The sequence below is a fragment of the Macroventuria anomochaeta genome, assembly GCF_010093625.1.
Source record: "Macroventuria anomochaeta strain CBS 525.71 unplaced genomic scaffold BU25scaffold_15, whole genome shotgun sequence".
Classification (NCBI taxonomy): domain Eukaryota; kingdom Fungi; phylum Ascomycota; class Dothideomycetes; order Pleosporales; family Didymellaceae; genus Macroventuria; species Macroventuria anomochaeta.
In genome coordinates, this window is record NW_022985376.1 from 400,016 (window position 1) to 418,047 (window position 18,032).

Genomic DNA, 18,032 nt, shown 5'->3' on the forward strand with positions numbered 1-18,032 from the left:
TGTGGTACATGGTTCGAAACGACATCGAGTTGGTGAACGCCCACACCCCCATGCTGATCTTGCTCTCCACTTGTTATTACTTCGCCTCCTGCACTTCGCGTCCATCTCCTTTCCTAACAGCCCGGTGCTGAATTAATTGTTATTGATCTACTGTTCTGCATGTCATATTCTTTCACTTTATCTACAGGCGTCTCCGTTCGTTAGTTCCCACGGTGCAGGCCACCTCTCTCCAAATCAAAAAATGGATTCACGATTCCAGCCTGAGGGATTGACCTTCGACATCAAGGACAACAACAACTTCAGCCCTAATTTCGACAACAATGGACCAAGCTACTCCCGCCCGCATTCCGACCCGCGACCTGGTCTGTACCCCATGCAGACTGGCCTCCCCTCCTCAGTCCGACCAGTCTCTCCTCCCCAACCAGTCCAGTATGCACCCCAGACATACCAGCCAGACAACAGGTACCCAAATCAGAGCCCTCCACTTGATAGCCGCAACCTGCCTATGAACGTTCAGCAGCCCACGGACATGCAACAGGGGAACCAGTACCCTCTTCAGTCTCAACAGACCACCCGGTCCAACACTTGGGTCCAGACGCCTGCAGGTCCTTACCCCACTGGCGATGCTTACTTACCAGGATCCGTAGATGCCAACGGTTATCCTATTGACTCCAAAGGCAAAGAGGCAGAGAACCCATTCAACGACCCTCCACCACGACCTCCTCCCATGCCGACACCTCCGGCCTCTTTCGACCTTGAGAAGCAGAAGCACGATGACGACCACGGCCATGGAAACGGTTGGGACCACAACTCGAAGCTGCCACATAGGAAGGATCCAAATCAGCCGTACATGACATTTGGCGAACGACTTCGCCATTTCACATGGGCCTGGTACACCCTGACCATGGCCACGGGCGGTATCTCAACACTGATTGCTGTCCAGCCCCATGCTTTCCCTGGCTTGATCACCATTGGCGCCGTCTTCTACATCATTAACCTGATCTTCTTTACCGGCATCACGGGAACCATGGTTTTGCGATTCACCAAATTTCCTGGTGCTTTCAAGGGCTCTATCACGCACGAGCGTGAGGCTTTGTTCTTGGGTCCTTTCTTCCTCTCAGTCGCCACCATCATCACTGGAACACAGAAGTACATCATCCAGGCTTATGAGGTCGACCACCCCAATCGCGCCTGGGCTATCACCAGCATGTCAGTCGCATTCTGGCTTTACACCTTCTTCGCTTTCTGCCTGGCTGTCTTCCAATACTCCTTCCTGTTCTGCGCGCACACCTACAAGTTGACCAGCTTCATGCCCTCGTGGCTGCTACCTATCTTCCCCATCATGCTGTCGGGAACCATCGCTTCCGTCATCGCTGCTGATCAGCCTCTTTCAGCCAGGTATCCCATTATTGTGGCTGGTCTTGGATGTCAAGGTCTCGGGTTTACGGTTGCCATTCTCATGTACGCCCATTACATTGGTCGCCTTATGCAGGTTGGCTACCCGGACCGCGAGCACCGTGGAGCCATGTTCATTGGAGTTGGCCCACCCTCTTTCACCTGCTTGGCGTTCATTGGTATGGCGAACGCTCTCCCTGAGGACTTCGATCTGCAGGGCGACGGCCTCCTGGATGGCAAACTCATTCGCACTCTGGCTTTAGTTGCTGCTTTGTTTCTCTGGGTACTGGCTATGTGGTTTTTCATGATTGCTCTCGTTGCTGTAAGTTCCTACAACTGTTTCTTGACATATCACCGCTAACTCACTGCCAGGTTATCAACTCATGGGCTGTCTACTTCCACTTGGGTTGGTGGGCCATGGTTTTCCCCAACACCGGATTTGCCATCGCCACCATCTCCATCGGTAATGCCCTGAAGGATGAAACGATTCTTTTTGTTGGTAATGGCCTCTCTATTGCCATCATTGCGATGTGGTTCTTCGTGCTGTTCAATCACGTACGATCCGTAATCGTCGGTGATATCCTCTATCCCATGAGGGACGAGGACGTCGCAGATCACTAGATCAAATCAAGAGCACATCACCAGAACTGCAAACACGTCACCAAATTGCGCAAATCCGGTGTTTCGCAGAGTGCACGACTACGTGTGTTGTGCTGACACCCATCACAAGGTTTCCTATTTTCCTTTCATTCGCTCTTTCAGCCAGCAAACAAGCGTCACGCTGCAATAGCAACAGACACTCCTTTATACCCCATGCTCCTGTTATTACCCGCATCTCATTTTCTCACAAGTCGTCTGCAGGCTCAGCGCTTCTCACATGTACTTAGACATAGAAGCTCTTAAGCTCCCCTCAACGGCCACCACTGTAATCTAACAACTTTTTCCCTACGTATCTGCTTCTTGCATAGCGCTGGCGTCAAAACGGGAAGGGCACATATACCATGGGCTTTGCATTCTGCATGTAGATCGATGAGACGCTACACGCGTCCAGACGGTCGGTCAATGATAGAGATCAAATTTCAATGCACTATAGCATTTGTTGCCCTTCCCAGCTATGCGACCTCTCTGTGATACGTTCTTTGCGACAATAGTAATACAGCCCACCAACAACGTAATGCTCGCAATGCCACAAACAATGACTTGGTAGCCTTGGTAGAGAGTGGCAATTCTGGGCACAGTGAACAAAATGTTTCGAAGCAAATGCGAGGGAAGGATTCCGAATCCCAGAGCCGATTTCGGTGAGGTTTGCTCCCGATGTAAGAGAAGCCTTGACTGTCTAGAGGACCACAGCCAAGCAGTCTTCGTCGTCTAGACAGCACCTTTGAGAGCCAACAACGACACCCACAAGATCCACTTCTCTCCACAACACAGCCCACTTTAAAGACCACGACTCCACAAGGGAGCCATCAATCCGCAGCGCTGTGTCTGAGGGGTACCATGGGTACACTTTGTTGAACCAGCACTATGCAGAAGATAAGATGAATTGGAATGAATCTATCTTAGAGTGATGAGGTGCCTCTAATGTAGGCACCTGCAACAAAGAAGCTTATTGTGTCTAAGACAACAAGCAAGACACAAAGAAACAATGTAATTAGACATGAGATGGATGCTGCTGGAAACCAACACACTTGTCGGAGTAGTACAGAAGCAGTATCGGGGTGCAGATCAGAAAGTGCAGTTGAGGATGCAACAGCTGCTCCGGAGGTAGTCTTCAATGCCCGAACATCTGGTCCCACTATGCATTCTTTGACCTTTCAGCTGTAAATGGCTTGCGAGAGGTGAGGAAGAACATCTGGCCTCAAGTTGATGTTGATGTTCTAGAAACTCCAGGAAACCGAAGCACGTGAAACCGCCGCGGATGACGTAACGTGGCGGTGCACATTCCGCGCCTCGGCAACAAGGGCCTTTACAACTGTGTCCCTGGGCGGTGGCGACCGACTTATATCTCCTATATCAGGCAACAAGTCACTCACCCCCAGACCCCTCCACCACGCACTCAAACACCGACTCAAGTCACTCAAACACCTACAAACAAATCTAGACACCTACCAAATCGCTACAATGGACGAAGACCTCATCGCCATGATCGTGGTCATGGGTCTTTTTGTAACCTTCCCTCTTGGCGTCGTCCTCTTCACCACGGCCTGCATCGCATACTCGCGCACCAAGAAATGGGACAAGGAGCGCAACCTCAAAAGCGTCAACGCCGAAGCCTCCGACCCCCTGATTGACGAAGACGAAGACGACTTCCTCGACACCGACGACGAGGAGGAGTTTGCGGCCAAGAAGGCTGAGGAAGAGAACGACAAGACTCTCACCTTCAAGCAGAAGTTCCGCAAGGAGTTCCGCGCGGTCTGGTCAGGAAAAGGCAGGGAGCAGATCATCAAGGAGAGAGAGCGCGAGGAGAGGAGGAAGTTGGCTAAGGCTGTTGCGAAGGAGCTTGAGAGGAGGGAGCGCAGGCGTGCTAGGAAGGCAGAGAGGCAGGCGGGCTTCGAGGTTGCGCCGCCTAGCTATAAGAACTAGATGGTGACGGTGATGACGGAGGTGAAGGTGTTGGGTCAAGCTAAAAGCCATCTTTGACCGTATGATGGAGTCTCCCTTGGCTTAAGATTGATATACCCCTACTGTTCTGCACTTTTACTATTCGCAAACCAAAATCGCCACTTGTTGGCACATTCACAAACTGCTCTTCGATGTCTCCTTCTCTTTCATCGATCTTATCATTGCTAGTGCTGTGTCTAAGCCCCTTTTCGTGTTCTCGAAGTAAATATGCGAGAACTCACTGCTCGCCTGCCCGCTAATAGTCCTCGCCTGAATACCATGACTGATCGTGCTGCCCTGTTCCTGCTGTTAGCACACATCCTTCTGCGTTACAACCTAGTGAACATACCCTCATCAAATGAAACACCTTCGCAATCTCCCACTGATCCTTCCTCGGATCCCACCTCGTAATCCTCGCATACTCATCCACCAACTCATCCATACTCGGCATACCATTACTTCTCTGGTTCTCAGGCAGATACACCTCACCACCCTGGTCATCTCTCACCGCACCACCTTTCTGCGCCCGGTTCCAGTACGGTCCACAAGCGTAGCACACGTCCATCATTGGGTTGCCCAGCGTACTTAATTCCCAATCGAGTATTGCAATGACCCTTGGCTCTGTGGGATGCAAGATCACATTGTCGAACTTATAGTCACCGTGAATGATGCTGGTGCGGTCAGACGGCACGTTTTTGCGAATGTAGTCTACAATCTCGTCAAAGTTTGGATGGGCACGGCCGAGCTCTGTACCAGTGTTGACGTCTTTGACTTTAGCTTGCTGAGCTTCGATGCGAGAGAATGTGTTGCAATGGCGCGTGTAGAAGTCCGTTTTCTTGCCAAAGTCTGACAGACCGATGGAGTCTGGGTCGATGGAGTGCAGCCATGCGAGTGTTGAGATCAGAGAGAACCAGGCTGAGCGCCGTTGTGTTGGAGGTAAGGTTGAGAGATTTTGATCGGTGATAATACGGCCTTTTACGAATTCCATTACCTGGTGGTGTGTCAGTATGCGTTTTTATTATAGTCGTTGCAGGGAGAGAACTGCGTACGTAGAAGGCTGTCCCAATCACTGAAGGATCCATACATAGGCAATACGCCTGTGGTACTGGGAAGCCTTCGACATGGCCAAGTGCTTTGAGTACTTTGTACTCTCGATCAATCTGATGGGCAACTGGAGATATGATAGTTCCGCTTGGCTTCTTTCTCAGAATGTATCGAGTCTTATTGGCGTCGTCCACGAAATACGTTGGGTTACTCTGCCCGTATCCAATCTTCGTCGATACCACAGGTAGCCTTAGGTCTGGGATGTGTTGCTGTAGGTATGCGCCCAATTTGGTATCGTCGAGATCATGCCGGGCTGATTGCTTTGAAGACATGTTGAGCCGCTTGGTTCCTTGCTCTTTCTTGCAAATGCTTTCCTGCCATATAGACGGGCGAACGAGTTTGCTTGTCTACATGCTGTTGATGTTCGAGTAAGCTGCGTCGAGCTGAGGTTAGCCTCGGTGAAGCGCGCATTTGAGATTATTGATGCGGGGTCAAAATCAGCACCAGAATACAACGAATGCACACTTTGAGGAGCGAGGTTGTTGTAAGTATCAAAAGCTTGTATCTGCGACAGCAGTTGGCTGATAACAATCTGCTTCGTCTTGTGAACTTCGCATGCTCTGCACTCAGCAATGCGCGCACGTTGCTTACTCGCCAACAGCATCCCAAGCGCTCAATGGATCCGCCCAGATCTCCCAATGCCCTATCTTGCCTTGCTCGTCAAAGTTGCTGAACCTGTGCATGAACTGCTCATCCCAGCCCTTGCCTGTTTTCTTGCTCGAGAAATGTCCCTTGCCTACCACGCTCACCACCCCAGCCTCGGCATCAACGCTGAAGGCTTTTGCGTGTGGAAACGCATCTTTGCTCAGAGACATCTCGAGGGTCCCCGTCATCAGCTTGAAGTACTCCTCGCACCCATCTTTGCCCGTGAAAGTCTTTGCGAGGAACGGGAGGCGTGAGCGTGCCCACTCCGGGCCATGCTCGGTAATCTGGGGATTTTTGGAGAAGTACTGTGATAGAAGCTCTGATGGCGGAGGAGGTGAGATCAGGGCTGCGCAGAACTCAGACGTGATATTGCGGAGCGTCGTGCTACGTGTTGAAGCCATGCCTGGTGGTGTTGCTCACGCAACGGCGTGTAGTGTGTATATGCACGATTGACAAAGTACAGTATGCGCGTTCGTCTGTTGTGGCTCTTTGATTTGACAGAAAGTCGGTGGCTTTGACGAAAGCGGTGAATGGCGGTTGTGGTTCCTGGTTGGGGGTGTAGTGACGAGCTGTCGGGTATGGCGAGGCACTGCAAAGCGGTAGGCGTTAAGCTAGGGTTGCAATGTGGAGAGCTGAGTGAGAAATTAGTGTGAGGAGCAAAATGACAGCGACACAAGTGGCCGTTACAAGAACATTGCGAAAGTAAGCACAGCTCACGAGTCTGGAGATGGCCCTGCAGAATGCGTAAGGCTGACATTGAAGTTGCAGCAAAGTGGCGTGTTTGGTGGGGATTCTAAGGCAAGATGCAAGGTGATTATGTCATAGTTGATAGGGCTCAGCTAAGCATGCTAAATTTTCGTACGTTCTCCAATAGAAACTTAGGAACCTTCAGGGCTTGGAATGAAACGAAGTCAATCAGCATCTCAAGCCTTTCAATGGAACGTCTCGTCAGAACATTGATGGAAAAACAACGACATTGGAGTATGCATCGACCTGTCGATTGGCATTCTAGCTATTAGAGGAAGTTGTGCTAATAAATGTATATGATGAAGGTGTCGTTCCGCCTTCTATAATATTTCCAAACGCCTCCTAAGGGTATCTGCTCATCCCCATACTCGATCCAGTCGGTCCATCCTAGTCATTACACATCGTACATGCATGAAAGAGTCCATGAGCCCAGCTCTGGCTTCCTAATAGTTTGGGTAGTTGTTCAGTTCATCGCCGTGAACAAACAGATCTGTCGTGCCATTTGGCTGGCAAGCAGGATTTCCCTGAACACTTGGTCCATGCCGCCAGCGAAATGTATTGTATAGCTGTCGACCTTCCCACTCCTCTTCTTCTCACCCCATACTAGCTTCGTCGTTTGTGCATCATCGCAACGCTTTCCAGTTCGGCTACCCGGCTTCGCCCAATCATTCCGAAATTCGTACAGCGTCTCAGGCATCGAGTCATCCTTGGAGTCTCCGGACTTCCACACAAAACGTCGACCTCCATAAGTGAAGCGCCGTGGTGACCATGGGATCTTCTGTTGTCGGTCCGGGTATTCTTTGACGGACTGTGCAAATGCATCTTTGACATCCAGATGTATACACCGGGATTTGTAGGCGGCATCCTTCGACGATGTGGACAGACGCTGCTTCTCGATACCAGAGAGGAGTATGTGTATACATGTCTTTGGATACTCGGCAATTCTGGAGAAGTCGGCAGCAGTGATTTGGTTATCGCCACGATGCATAGCTTCGAGCATATACATAGCGTACTTGTCGGAGTGCTCGCGCGCTGTGTACACGTAATTGCGGCTGCCTGAGAGACCAGTCCATTCCCGTGTGCGATGAAGATGGTAGATTGTTGGTGCTTGGTATGCATCCAGCATCGAATAGTAAGGGATGTCTGGGGATGGTAGTTCATCGTAAAGTAGTGAGTATGGTGGTGTGACTGATATCGGTGACGACGACTGCCAGGTGAGTAGCTTGTGTATCTAGACGCGTTAGCTCATGTGCAAGCTATAAGGCGATTCTAGGGGGTCAACACACAGAAGACAAAGTCTCGCTCTCTTCGTCAAGGTCCCCATTTGCGCCCCATTGATTTGGCGCAGGTACGAACATGCATTCATTTCCCCATCCGTCGAAGTCACCACTACCACTCTCCAAATGTGGCCTCAAGGCACGTTGCCGTTCCCTGTGTATTGTGATCTGTGTCTTGATGATCCGGATTTGTTCGTCTGAGTTCTCGTCGGGCGATATGCTTGCTAACGACTGTTCAATCTCTTGTTCAAGCGCTACTGCGGCTGCTTCGTGTTCCATATACGATGTGTCGTATTGCCAGGCATGCTCAGATTCGAAAGCAGAACTGCGTAGAAGTTCCAGGCGCTCATGGAATATCAGCTCTTCCCTGCCCATGTTGGGCGCGTAGTAAATTGAATGCATCCAAAGATTTGGCCGTGAGCGAGTAGTAGAGAGTAGATGGGTTGATGTCTCCAGGTTGACCGAAAGCGCAGTGAGTTGTCTTGGCACTGAGACAACTTTGAAGCTGGGAGGAATGTGATAAGGCACGGAGATGCTGAGGGACAGAAGGCTGAACTGTAGTGACCGTTACTGCTGATAAACAGCTGGAAGGGCAGGGGGGGGCTAGAAGTCCATGGTGTCCCCGCTGACCCCTGTCATACTGCACCTGTCCTGCGTGACGCTGCATGACCGGGCCGGGGTCAAGTTGCGGTGGGCATGGGGTAGAGCCAGGACCATTCGCGAAACTAGCTGGATGCAGCAGTAACTCCATGAAATGAGCGTTAAGACAGTCATTTCCTGCTGGGTGGAACCCCATGCGGAAGTGTCCTGACCGCTGGAAGCGGCGTTTCCGGTAACCTGTATAAGCTCCTCAGCGTGGCTGCCTGCTACAAAACGGCATGCAGTCCTCCAGGACACACACTCCATTCCGCCCTTTCTCTCGGTTAGCCGGTCAAGGGGCGCAGGACGGTACCGACTGATCTTACGCATGCCAGTTCTCTCTGGACTTGAGCTCGGCGACGATGGACTCCCAATGAAGTAGGGTTGTCCTCCCTTGGCTCAGATAGCGCGCTGAGGTTGCGGTAGGTACAGCGCGATTATTCGAGAACGTACTGAAACGTTCGACGCGAGTTGCGGGATGCTTTCGCGTCTCGCGCAGGGACAGACGCCTCTGCTGTGTCGGTGAGCTGACAGCAGGTGCGCGGCGCTTGTTCTGCGTAGCTCCTCACCAGCTGGCAACGTTAGCTTCCCACGAGCCGAGCCTATCTGGCGCTCTCGGCCCCTCAAAGTGCGATGTCCAAGATGACATTATTGAGACAACTGGACGTTAAGTCATCGTCTCCACGAGTCTAGAGCAGACAGCATTTCACAGGGCTGATCCAGGTGAACCATTACAGCGGATGCACTAGCGGGAGGTGGGGCCTCAGACGGGAGCGAGCGAAGCCATTCACGGGCGCAGAGGTACATCTCGACTGATGCCTCAGGCTTGTGGCTGCGATGGCCTAGAGAGCCAAACCACAATATGTTCTTCATCTGGAAATAGGTAATTTGATGCTAGCTGTAGACGACCGTTCACCAACCAGATCGAGTCGGCGAAACAACCCGAGTGAAGTTACACGAGTCTGACAACGCGCAAGCGATGACACTTCATTCCTCCACTCTGCATTCATTGTTGTGCAACAGCTGCTGCCTTGCCTCGGACCTCTGGCCTTCTCTCAGATGGATTGCTACCAGAAGAGATGGAAGCCGAATCTATCAGCGAGTACAGCCTCCGATCAGGCATGTGGTCTTGTGTCGCAGCAAACAAACGAAGATTCGGTTCCGCTGGTCGTGTAGCGACTGGTAACAAGTAGCACGTTGCGCAGAGGTGCACTGTACCTGTGTGCCTCGCCGAACTGTGCGCCGAACCATGCTGACCGCTTCTGTCGTGGCACCTTTCCGGTTATGTATTGGATCGCATGATCGCGCCCACAATGCGTGATGCAGGGCACATGCACTGAACGTTGGAGATCTGTTGCGTCGTCGAGGAATAGCGTGGATGACCAGTGAAGATACCCCGAAAACAACAACCGAAGATAACATGAAGAGGAATGAAAGGTTTACAGGAAGATGCTTCTTCCTCGACATAGTGTCTGCATATCGTGATGTGCTACGTCATCCGTTTCCGGTAGTGCCGCGTTAAGTACGAAGCTGAAGGTACATCAACCTCCCCAACCGCAAGAACAGACGTTAATATTCCTTACAACCTCATCAAGTTGATCTAATCTCCCGCAACAATGGCTCCAGGCGACAAACTCCCAGACTTCCTGACCAATACTCCACTGCACTCATCCTTCGACAAAGACATCAAGGACACACATCTGATCTACAATTATGACGCGCAAGACAAGGACGGTAACCCTGAGAAGTGGCGCTATGAGCTCTGGTGCTTCTCAGATGACCGTGTCATCTATGCCATTCACGGCGGACCCATGGCCGGCAGAGTAAATTATCAACGCGCGACGTATCAGTGCATCCGTCCTGGCGAGCTTTGGCAGATCAACTGGCTCGAAGAAACCGGAACCGTAGTCTCTGCTGTCTATGATATTCCCCAGAAGAAGATCACGACTTTGATCTCGTTCTCCGAAGGGCATTGGAAGCAGGCAGAGGTAGCCCACGGAGATAAGAGACACAAGGACAGCTTGGAGAAATGGAGGAAGTTGGCCGATGTGGGAAACCAGACAAGTCGGTTCATGTTGAGCGAGCAAGCGAATATCGTGGAGGTATTCAAGGTAAGTCATGCTCTTCGAATCCCGAGAACGTACTGACGAAGCTTTTTCCAGGGCAAGGGTAATCTGGTGCCCATTAGCGAAGACGATCCTACTTTCTGATCCTGACCATCGAAAGAAAGGACAGTCAGGATCGTAATCATAATCTCAAATAGTAATGTGTACATAAGCAGATCCTTGATAGCTATTGCCCGCGAGCGCCTCAGGTCGGTTATTAGGCTAGTGCTCTATGCAGTTAGTGATCTTGGCAGTGTGGGTCTTAATCAACTTTTCCAACGAAGCTTCGAAGCTTCACCAGCTGGACAACACGAACATGTTGCGCGTATCACGCGCCCATAGCAGCTCGCTCTACGATTCCTTCGCTTACATGTGTTAATTGCCTGTCTTGTTGCTAATGTGCAGTAACGACGCAGCCTATGCGCTTTCAGTGGTACGTTCAATTTTCTGCAAAGCACCCCTCCCACGCTACAAGATGAGATACATTAGACCATATCAATCTATAGGAAGAGCCGGAAAAGGTATGGCTAGCATCGACATATGTTACGCCGTCGCTGCTTATAAATCGGTCGCTGAGAGCGAAATTTCCACTACACGTTGCAGGCACTGTCATGACACATGCACTGACTCTGGAATCACAGATGCAGGTGATTTGATCGCACGATAGACTGCCGCTTCGCTCTCGCAACGTACATGGCCGCCGCATGCCGACCACATGCGGCCGTTCGATTTCTGCTGGGGGAGCTACGGTCACGATGGGGCTGCTGGTGGATTGCAACGCATTGCACGGACAACGACAGTATGGCACCAGAGATATAGCAAGAGTAGACAAATACATAATATTCTCCGTTTAACACCGAATCTGTGCCAACGTTATACCGAGCCTGGGCGCTCTTCGCTGCGACCATAACACACGACATCTACATTGCCGATACGCGGTCAGCTCAGGGACCTGGTGCAATTGGAATATTTGATCCGGACCAATCTTGTGCCATGTCCAGTACAAAGCCAGCACTCGCTATATCATCGTGGAGCAACATGGCCATATTTAGATCGAAGTCGAAAGCCGGATCCACGGGCATTATTTTCGTACTCTGATACTGTCCAAAGTCGATGATAGTAGGATCCAATCCGCTAAAGTTTGACAGCTGCTCAAGCGACAGTGTGGAATCGGTGTCTGAGTTATCACATTCGGGTGGTCCTACAACCCAGGTCTGCAATGATGAGGTCTCACCAGTCCCTGCAGGTGAGATCTCTGCTGCCTTCGCCATGAAGTCGTCGTCTAATATTGCATTCGAGTCGAACTGGTATTCTGCTAGTTCAGAGATATCGAACGTGTCCCAGTCAAAGGATTTCACTTGTGATGGGTTCGCCTCGGACCCCAATGTGAGACTCGAGCTACTATGTTGCGCCGCGACTATGTTCGTGTACTCTCGTGGTGTCGTGCCAGTCTTGTTTTTGAAGATTTTGTGGAAGTATCTCGGAGTAAGACCGACTTTCTTCGCGAGATCATGCAGTTTTAAGGTCTTCGCTTCGCCCTTTCTTGCCGCCTCTTCAATAAAGCCCATTGCCTTCGCGACAGCTTTGTCCTGTGGATCTTCGTTTTCGACGTTCGGCCTACATCGCTTGCATGCCCTAAAGCCCAACGCTTCTGCTTCCGCAATGGTCTTCTGGAAGCTTATATTTGCTCGTCGCGCAAGTCTTGCAGGACAAGTTGGTCTGCAGTATATCTGCGTTGATTTGACTGAATAGAAGAAATGCCCGTTGGCGTTGGGATCACGAGTCGCCAACGCTCGCCAACGTTGAGCATCTGTTGTGTAAGACATTTACGGTCTCGCCACAGATCTAGAAGTTCTATGGTCAGAAAAAATTCGGCCGACGAGCGATATCCATACATACAGTATATGTCAACTCCGAAAATTAGGTTAAACCACACGCGAAATCGGCCTTCGATTCAAAAGTGGGGCACTCAATGAGCCTGGCTACTGGCGTTGCAGGAACACACAACACAACGATCGACTCAGGAAGAACAAAGAATCGAGCACAAAACGAGCTTTTTAGGAATCGCTAAGTAGGGAGGGTGTTGATAAAGAGATGGAGCCGACTCATTGCGCGCTCTCAGAAGTTCGTAATTCCCGATGACGGAGCGGCAGCGCTGTGATTGGCCAGATTGAAAGCATCCTCAACTTCAAGGTGGATGGTTTTGCGCTTCGTATCTACAACTTCATCCAAATCGTCTAGATATAACGAAACACGGTGGGCGAGCATTTAAGATGTCAGCGGAAGTAGCAGAGCTGCGTCGCCTGATGGTGCGCCGTTCGTGTGGTCGACCTGGCCATTCGGGCTGCTGATAAGCAGAGAAGGAAGGCGCGATGAGCTTGCTCATGTTGAGCAAGCCGATAGACTCACCACACCCTGAGTTCAAACCAAGCTTACCAGTGCTTGCGAAACGCTGCACACTGTGCAGATAATGACAGACGAGGCAGGAGGCAGTGCACCGCCAGGTATCGCAGCGCTTCCACCAACAACAGTGCGACAGATAGGCTCTCACCAACTGCTCACTTACCCCACCTCAGTCGTCAAGGAGCTGATCGATAATGACCTCGATGCACGAACGAAGAGTATCTTTGTTGACATCACTGCTAACACGATCGACTCGATTCAGGTCAAGGATGACGGTCACGGCATACCCGGCGAAGACCGAGCACTCGCCTGCCGTCGCTACTGCACCAGTAAGATCAGAGACTTCCACGGTCTGAAAGAGGTAGGAGGCAAGTGGCTCGGCTTCCGTGGTGAAGCGCTCGCTAGTATAGCCGACATGACCGGTACAGTATTGGCCACGACTCGCGTGGAGGGTGAGCCAGTGGCTGTAAAGCTCACCTATAAGCGCAATGGCGAGTTCACTTCGTGAGTCCGTCGACTCAGGGGTAAGTGAACCACAATGCTGACAGCAATGCAGAACAGAGTGCGACTCCCATCCAGTCGGCACTACAGTCAAGGTTACAAAACTGCTGGAGTCAGCGAAGGTCCGGGAAGAGCTGGCCATCAAAGGTTCAGCGAAATGCCTTGCGAAGATCCGACGTCTCATGCAGGCCTATGCGCTCGCAAGACCTGCCGTTCGGTTCAGACTGCACGTCTTGGAGGCGAAGAACAACAAAGGCGACTTCGTCTATGCACCCAAAGCGAACGCCAACGTCGAAGATGCTGCTCTCAAGATCATTGGCACAGAGTGCGCTTTGCAATGTGACTGTACAGAACTCGAATTGAGCGGCTTCGAACTACATGCGTTCTTGCCAAGCCCACTGCAACTGGGTCAAAGGTTGCAAACCACGGTACTTTCATCTCAGTTGACTCCAGACCGGTGTCTTTCAACCGAGGCACTCTCAAGAAGATTGCGACCGCCGTCCGAGAGAAACTCCGCAAGGCTAACTCGACACTCGCAAACGTGAAGGACCCTTTCTTTTGCCTGAACATCATCTGTCCAGTCGACAGTTACGATCCCAATATTGAGCCTGCGAAAGACGAAGTCATCTTTGGCGACAAGAACTTTATCATTGCGATGGTCGACCGACTGCTTGTCTCATACTATCCGGAGAATGCGAACAGTGCTAATCCTACCGAGGAGACCGAGTCAAAAGACTTGATGGTCACGCAGCCAACTCAGATATCTGACGTCGAGGAGCCATTGCCAAGACCACAGATGTCCTTCTCCATTCATGAAGACCCCCCTGTTGAGGAGAGCGATGTTTCCAGCTCGACAGCACAACAGCAGCAACCACACTGGAGGTCAAGCATGTACAGTCTCGACGAAGATCTTAAGTTCTTGCAGGAGAACGTACCCGATGTAGATCGCCACGACGCAGCCCTCTCCAACCCGTGGACAATTGCCCGCATGAACGCTCCCATCAAGCCCAAAAAGCCAATTAGCAACGGACAGTTGCTTAGTCCAATAAAAAGCCAAAGCGATGCATTTACAGCACCTCGGTCTCCTGTACCCGCGGCTACACCACATCAATCTAGGCCCGTCGAGCCTTTGACCTCTCAGACCTCATCGCAAGCCAACGCACTCAGTGATCGACTCAACGATGAGCTACAGCAAAGCTTTCAACGCTTACCAAGGCCTGCTCCTCTTGATGGTTCAGTGTTTGGTCACAGTCCAGGTCCACGGATGAATCGCTCTCCTGAGTTGCCATCATTCGAAGAGAGAATGCCTCCTGATTTTGTTCAAACGGCACCTCAAGCCGTCTCGGATGCATTGCTTGCGGGCTCGGTAGCCCCACGACGCAATCCTAGACCCCAACAATCGTTCAATAACAAACCATTTGTACAGCCAGCTCCCCAGTCGAATGACACTTGGTTCGGTCTGTCCATGCGTAACGCGGCCAAAGCCTCTCGTCCTCAAAAGCGCCCTCGACAACAAGGTCTGTCCTTCCATTCTAATGGTGATGCGTTCAATTTGCAGATGTCTCTGGTCTTATCGGCAGCCGAACGTTTGGTAGAGGCGAGACTGACCTCGGAGAACAATACTGACAATCGTGACTTCCTCGGCCTGGGAAGGCGTGCCTCGCTTGATATTACTTCTCCTGCTCGATCAAGTGACCCACACCCACAGCACATGGCTGAACAACTTCGAGCGTACGCTGAGCAAGATAGCTCAATGCGAAGTTCACCATGCAGACCACAATCGGCCGACTTGTACCGTCGCTCAACGGGTACAGCTCAGGAGATGGATACACTCTTCCAAATCCATCAAGGTACATTGCCAGGCCCGGCCTCAAGCCCTGTACGTAAAACTAGGTCTTCAGATATGACGTACGCACCCCAGCTCGCAGCTAATACTCGGCTTCGTCGAATGATAGATGGCGGTCTTCACCGTACGAAATCGTCTACCCTTCCTCTCAACTTCGTACCTCACGGCTTCGAAACTCACAATCTAGCCCTTATGACAGACACGACTGTCACATCCATTATGCAGCAAGGTCGCAAGCTCAACAGGACCGCCAACAGTCTCGGGTGGGGCTACGACAGCATGGATGCATTCGATGTCTTCGATGTCTTCGTTACACCCATTTCCAAGCGCAAGATTATGGACTGGGTGGCTAAGATCGACAGCATGCTACACGCGGTCTTTGAGAGGGTGGATGGAGTAGAAGTCCGAGGCGCGCTTCACGAGACTGTTCAGCGCTTATTCAACGCGCGCAAGCAAGAGGAGGAAAAGGATAATGTGCGCACAGTGGTTACCACAGACCAACATACGTTACAGTCGGGTGCCAAAAGTCTGTTCGCGACGGCTTTACCCCACCAAAATTGACCATATTCTATAAATATAACAGCCTCTGATTATTTAAATAATATAAGATAAAGAAGTATAGAAGTAAATATCTCTTTTTAACACTCTCTGAAGTTTTAGCAATTAATCTTAAGTTTGTATAGAATTAGAGGAGGGGTAAAGAGGAACTAGTAATAAACCCCGCTTAATCTTCCTTTTTTCTTAGAGGATCTATCTTTGCTATCTTCTCTACTCTCTCTCTAGTCTTAGAAATAAGATAAAGATCTAAGACTTCTAGAATATACTCTTCTACTAAATTTTTTCAAAAAGTATAATTTTATAGCTCTGTGTTATTTAGAAGGGTAGATATCTTAAGGTGAAAGAGGTGACTTTTGGTGAGGAAGTCCGCTAAGCGAACAAACTTTTGGCCTAGTACTGTAGCTCTCGTCCGAGCGTGAAAGTCGGAAATAAGGAGGGTATTTCACAACGCAAATATTCAACAACCACAGCAGTTATTGAAATTCTGAATAGACCAATTGATTGTGCTTAATCAGTATTTACTTGCAGCGCCTTGGTAAATGTTACAAATGTTCACAAGGCGGTTGCGATACCCATCTACTGTGTTGTTGATCTTTTTTACTGACAGCTGATCCCACACTTTGTAAAACCTTGCAATACCAGCCGCTTCAGATGGGCAGCTTCTCTCATAGAAAGCACGGCGTAGTTGGCTTGTCCAGGTTTCAGAAATACTCATATCTGGTGACTTTGGGGGTGCCATAATGTAATTAATACCATTGTGATACAACCACTTCTTTGAACGAGCACTCTTATGAGCTGAATCCAGATCTTGGTATAGCATATACTCTCCCCCTCTTCTTAGCAGTTCAGACTTGAGCGCAGGAAGTATCTGAGCACAGTATACTTCACTGTTCATCTTCCCATTCTTCTTGCCAGTCTTGTATGGGATGCACCACCTGAAATCATACCCTATGACAATGAAGATGTGGAAGAAATCCTGCTCTTCTGGGTCTGGCTTGTGGTCCTTTTCATACTGAATATTGGAAGGATGGTACTTGTTTTTATCCCCTGGCAATCTCGTCACATCCTTGTTGTATGAAGGACCGGTCATCTAGTGAATCTTATCACTCCAGAGTATCACTCTGCAGCTCTTGTTGGTGGAAAAGCGCTTCAATTGCTCATCCAGCCAGACACATCTGTCTTTAATTTGATCTGGCCTGTGACGCTCCTTCACCACTGCCTTATGGCTCTTCATTCCACTGAGTTCTGTCACTCTCTTCTGGATTGTTCTGGTGCAGAACTGTTCATTCTCTCTGTGTGTTGTCCATACTTTTATAACACCAGCACGCTCAGCAAGATCTTACCAAGGGTCTCCCTTCTCTTCAAATGGTGCTTTGACAATGTAGTCAACAATAGCATTGACGTCTGAGTTCTTGAGTTGACGGAGAGCGCCACAAGTGTCTGGCTCAGTATTGTGATTCTGTAGTCTTCTGCACCTTCCAGAGGCTGCAACATCTGAAGATGTACTAGTAGGATAGCCAAACACCTCCTCTATCTCTTCTAGTTTGCAGGGAATCTTCTGTTGTTGACAGAAGTACAATATTGCTATGACAGCCGAGTGTTGTGGGGTGTGCAGCTGTGCTGGCTTCTCCTCCTCCAGCGGTACCAATTCACGTGGAGGAGTCTCAAAATATCTGCGCAGACGTCTCTGAGGGGCCTTTGGCATGTTGGCAACAATTGCACATTCATAGAATATCTAAAAATGGCTGAAATTGGTTGATTTTTGAGAAGTATAGCTATCTACTTTGCATGCGCACAGCCGGTGTTGAAACCAATCGAGATTGCGGCTAATACCGTGTCCGTGCGCGTAATGCGCGGATTCGCGTAATGCGCCGAACCACCTTTTTGTACCCATACTTCACTGTACAATTACTCAACGCCACAATGACTATGAAATCTGCCTTTGAAGAGATAGACTCTATGATACCATGCGATAAGATCCCATGGACAGCGCTGGCTAAAAAACATAAGGTTGTGCGCTCAACCCTGTCTCGAAAATATCAACACGAGATGCAATCGCATGAAGAGAAGGCGATTGCACAACAAAAGCTCACTCCACAACAGGAGGACGAGCTTGTCAAGTATATAGAGGAGCTTACAGCTAGCCGTCTACCTCCTACAAGGGAAATGATAGCAAATTTCGCGTCGTCAATAGCCACAGAGCCAGTCAGC

General features: G+C 50.3%; 11 protein-coding genes across 11 annotated transcripts; 4 read left to right on the top strand and 7 right to left on the bottom strand.

Moving 5' to 3' along the window:
• Positions 1 to 199: 199 nt before the first annotated feature.
• BU25DRAFT_392342 (uncharacterized protein) lies at positions 200 to 2,258 on the top strand. Its single transcript, XM_033704652.1, has 2 exons — positions 200 to 1,717; positions 1,768 to 2,258. The coding sequence occupies exons 1-2, from the start codon at positions 242 to 244 to the stop codon at positions 2,014 to 2,016; spliced, it is 1,725 nt and encodes a 574-aa protein (XP_033562098.1). The 5' UTR covers positions 200 to 241; the 3' UTR covers positions 2,017 to 2,258.
• A 1,188-nt stretch (positions 2,259 to 3,446) lies between these two features.
• Positions 3,447 to 4,256, top strand: BU25DRAFT_410548 (uncharacterized protein). The gene has a single exon (XM_033706320.1). The coding sequence runs from the start codon at positions 3,517 to 3,519 to the stop codon at positions 3,976 to 3,978; it is 462 nt and encodes a 153-aa protein (XP_033562099.1). The 5' UTR covers positions 3,447 to 3,516; the 3' UTR covers positions 3,979 to 4,256.
• Positions 4,055 to 5,464, bottom strand: BU25DRAFT_46355 (APH-domain-containing protein). The gene is made up of 3 exons (XM_033710611.1): positions 5,046 to 5,464; positions 4,346 to 4,987; positions 4,055 to 4,293 (listed from the first exon to the last, which is right to left on the bottom strand). Exons 1-3 carry the CDS (start codon positions 5,370 to 5,372, stop codon positions 4,132 to 4,134), a joined length of 1,131 nt encoding a protein of 376 aa, XP_033562100.1. The 5' UTR covers positions 5,373 to 5,464; the 3' UTR covers positions 4,055 to 4,131.
• Positions 5,465 to 5,687: 223 nt separating this feature from the next.
• On the bottom strand, positions 5,688 to 6,146 carry BU25DRAFT_431214 (uncharacterized protein; the record flags this gene model as incomplete). Its single annotated transcript, XM_033708651.1, has 1 exon — positions 5,688 to 6,146. One exon carries the CDS (start codon positions 6,144 to 6,146, stop codon positions 5,688 to 5,690), a length of 459 nt encoding a protein of 152 aa, XP_033562101.1.
• An 809-nt stretch (positions 6,147 to 6,955) lies between these two features.
• On the bottom strand, positions 6,956 to 8,144 carry BU25DRAFT_340637 (uncharacterized protein; the record flags this gene model as incomplete). The annotated part of the gene is made up of 2 exons (XM_033702819.1): positions 6,956 to 7,723; positions 7,779 to 8,144. 2 exons carry the CDS (start codon positions 8,142 to 8,144, stop codon positions 6,956 to 6,958), a joined length of 1,134 nt encoding a protein of 377 aa, XP_033562102.1.
• Positions 8,145 to 9,392: 1,248 nt separating this feature from the next.
• Positions 9,393 to 10,101, bottom strand: BU25DRAFT_46416 (uncharacterized protein). Its single transcript, XM_033710646.1, has one exon. It carries the CDS (start codon positions 9,873 to 9,875, stop codon positions 9,504 to 9,506), a length of 372 nt encoding a protein of 123 aa, XP_033562103.1. The 5' UTR covers positions 9,876 to 10,101; the 3' UTR covers positions 9,393 to 9,503.
• On the top strand, positions 9,654 to 10,699 carry BU25DRAFT_46385 (uncharacterized protein). Its single transcript, XM_033710634.1, has 2 exons — positions 9,654 to 10,519; positions 10,571 to 10,699. Exons 1-2 carry the CDS (start codon positions 10,025 to 10,027, stop codon positions 10,616 to 10,618), a joined length of 543 nt encoding a protein of 180 aa, XP_033562104.1. The 5' UTR covers positions 9,654 to 10,024; the 3' UTR covers positions 10,619 to 10,699.
• Positions 10,700 to 11,357: 658 nt separating this feature from the next.
• BU25DRAFT_367402 (uncharacterized protein) lies at positions 11,358 to 12,592 on the bottom strand. The gene is made up of 2 exons (XM_033703870.1): positions 12,413 to 12,592; positions 11,358 to 12,358 (listed from the first exon to the last, which is right to left on the bottom strand). The coding sequence occupies exon 2, from the start codon at positions 12,337 to 12,339 to the stop codon at positions 11,458 to 11,460; it is 882 nt and encodes a 293-aa protein (XP_033562105.1). The 5' UTR covers positions 12,340 to 12,358; positions 12,413 to 12,592; the 3' UTR covers positions 11,358 to 11,457.
• Positions 12,593 to 12,983: 391 nt separating this feature from the next.
• On the top strand, positions 12,984 to 15,824 carry BU25DRAFT_421420 (uncharacterized protein; the record flags this gene model as incomplete). The annotated part of the gene is made up of 3 exons (XM_033708085.1): positions 12,984 to 13,420; positions 13,473 to 13,762; positions 13,861 to 15,824. The coding sequence occupies 3 exons, from the start codon at positions 12,984 to 12,986 to the stop codon at positions 15,822 to 15,824; spliced, it is 2,691 nt and encodes an 896-aa protein (XP_033562106.1).
• A 508-nt stretch (positions 15,825 to 16,332) lies between these two features.
• On the bottom strand, positions 16,333 to 16,911 carry BU25DRAFT_468103 (uncharacterized protein; the record flags this gene model as incomplete). Its single annotated transcript, XM_033710726.1, has 1 exon — positions 16,333 to 16,911. The coding sequence occupies one exon, from the start codon at positions 16,909 to 16,911 to the stop codon at positions 16,333 to 16,335; it is 579 nt and encodes a 192-aa protein (XP_033562107.1).
• Positions 16,912 to 17,160: 249 nt separating this feature from the next.
• On the bottom strand, positions 17,161 to 17,526 carry BU25DRAFT_458305 (uncharacterized protein; the record flags this gene model as incomplete). The annotated part of the gene is made up of 1 exon (XM_033710193.1): positions 17,161 to 17,526. One exon carries the CDS (start codon positions 17,524 to 17,526, stop codon positions 17,161 to 17,163), a length of 366 nt encoding a protein of 121 aa, XP_033562108.1.
• Positions 17,527 to 18,032: the final 506 nt, after the last annotated feature.

What these genes read in the sequence shown, in the direction of transcription:
- BU25DRAFT_392342 (XM_033704652.1), top strand. Translation starts at nt 242, where the DNA reads ATGGATTCACGATTCCAGCCTGAGGGATTGACCTTCGACATCAAGGAC. An exon ending in TCATGATTGCTCTCGTTGCT is followed by an intron (nt 1,718 to 1,767) that starts GTAAGTTCCTAC and finishes ACTCACTGCCAG; the next exon opens with GTTATCAACTCATGGGCTGT.
- BU25DRAFT_367402 (XM_033703870.1), bottom strand. Translation starts at nt 12,339, where the DNA reads ATGTCTTACACAACAGATGCTCAACGTTGGCGAGCGTTGGCGACTCGT.
- BU25DRAFT_46416 (XM_033710646.1), bottom strand. Translation starts at nt 9,875, where the DNA reads ATGTCGAGGAAGAAGCATCTTCCTGTAAACCTTTCATTCCTCTTCATG.
- BU25DRAFT_410548 (XM_033706320.1), top strand. Translation starts at nt 3,517, where the DNA reads ATGGACGAAGACCTCATCGCCATGATCGTGGTCATGGGTCTTTTTGTA.
- BU25DRAFT_46355 (XM_033710611.1), bottom strand. Translation starts at nt 5,372, where the DNA reads ATGTCTTCAAAGCAATCAGCCCGGCATGATCTCGACGATACCAAATTG. An exon ending in TGATTGGGACAGCCTTCTAC is followed by an intron (nt 4,988 to 5,045) that starts GTACGCAGTTCT and finishes ACACACCACCAG; the next exon opens with GTAATGGAATTCGTAAAAGG. An exon ending in AGGTGTTTCATTTGATGAGG is followed by an intron (nt 4,294 to 4,345) that starts GTATGTTCACTA and finishes CAGCAGGAACAG; the next exon opens with GGCAGCACGATCAGTCATGG.
- BU25DRAFT_46385 (XM_033710634.1), top strand. Translation starts at nt 10,025, where the DNA reads ATGGCTCCAGGCGACAAACTCCCAGACTTCCTGACCAATACTCCACTG. An exon ending in ATATCGTGGAGGTATTCAAG is followed by an intron (nt 10,520 to 10,570) that starts GTAAGTCATGCT and finishes AGCTTTTTCCAG; the next exon opens with GGCAAGGGTAATCTGGTGCC.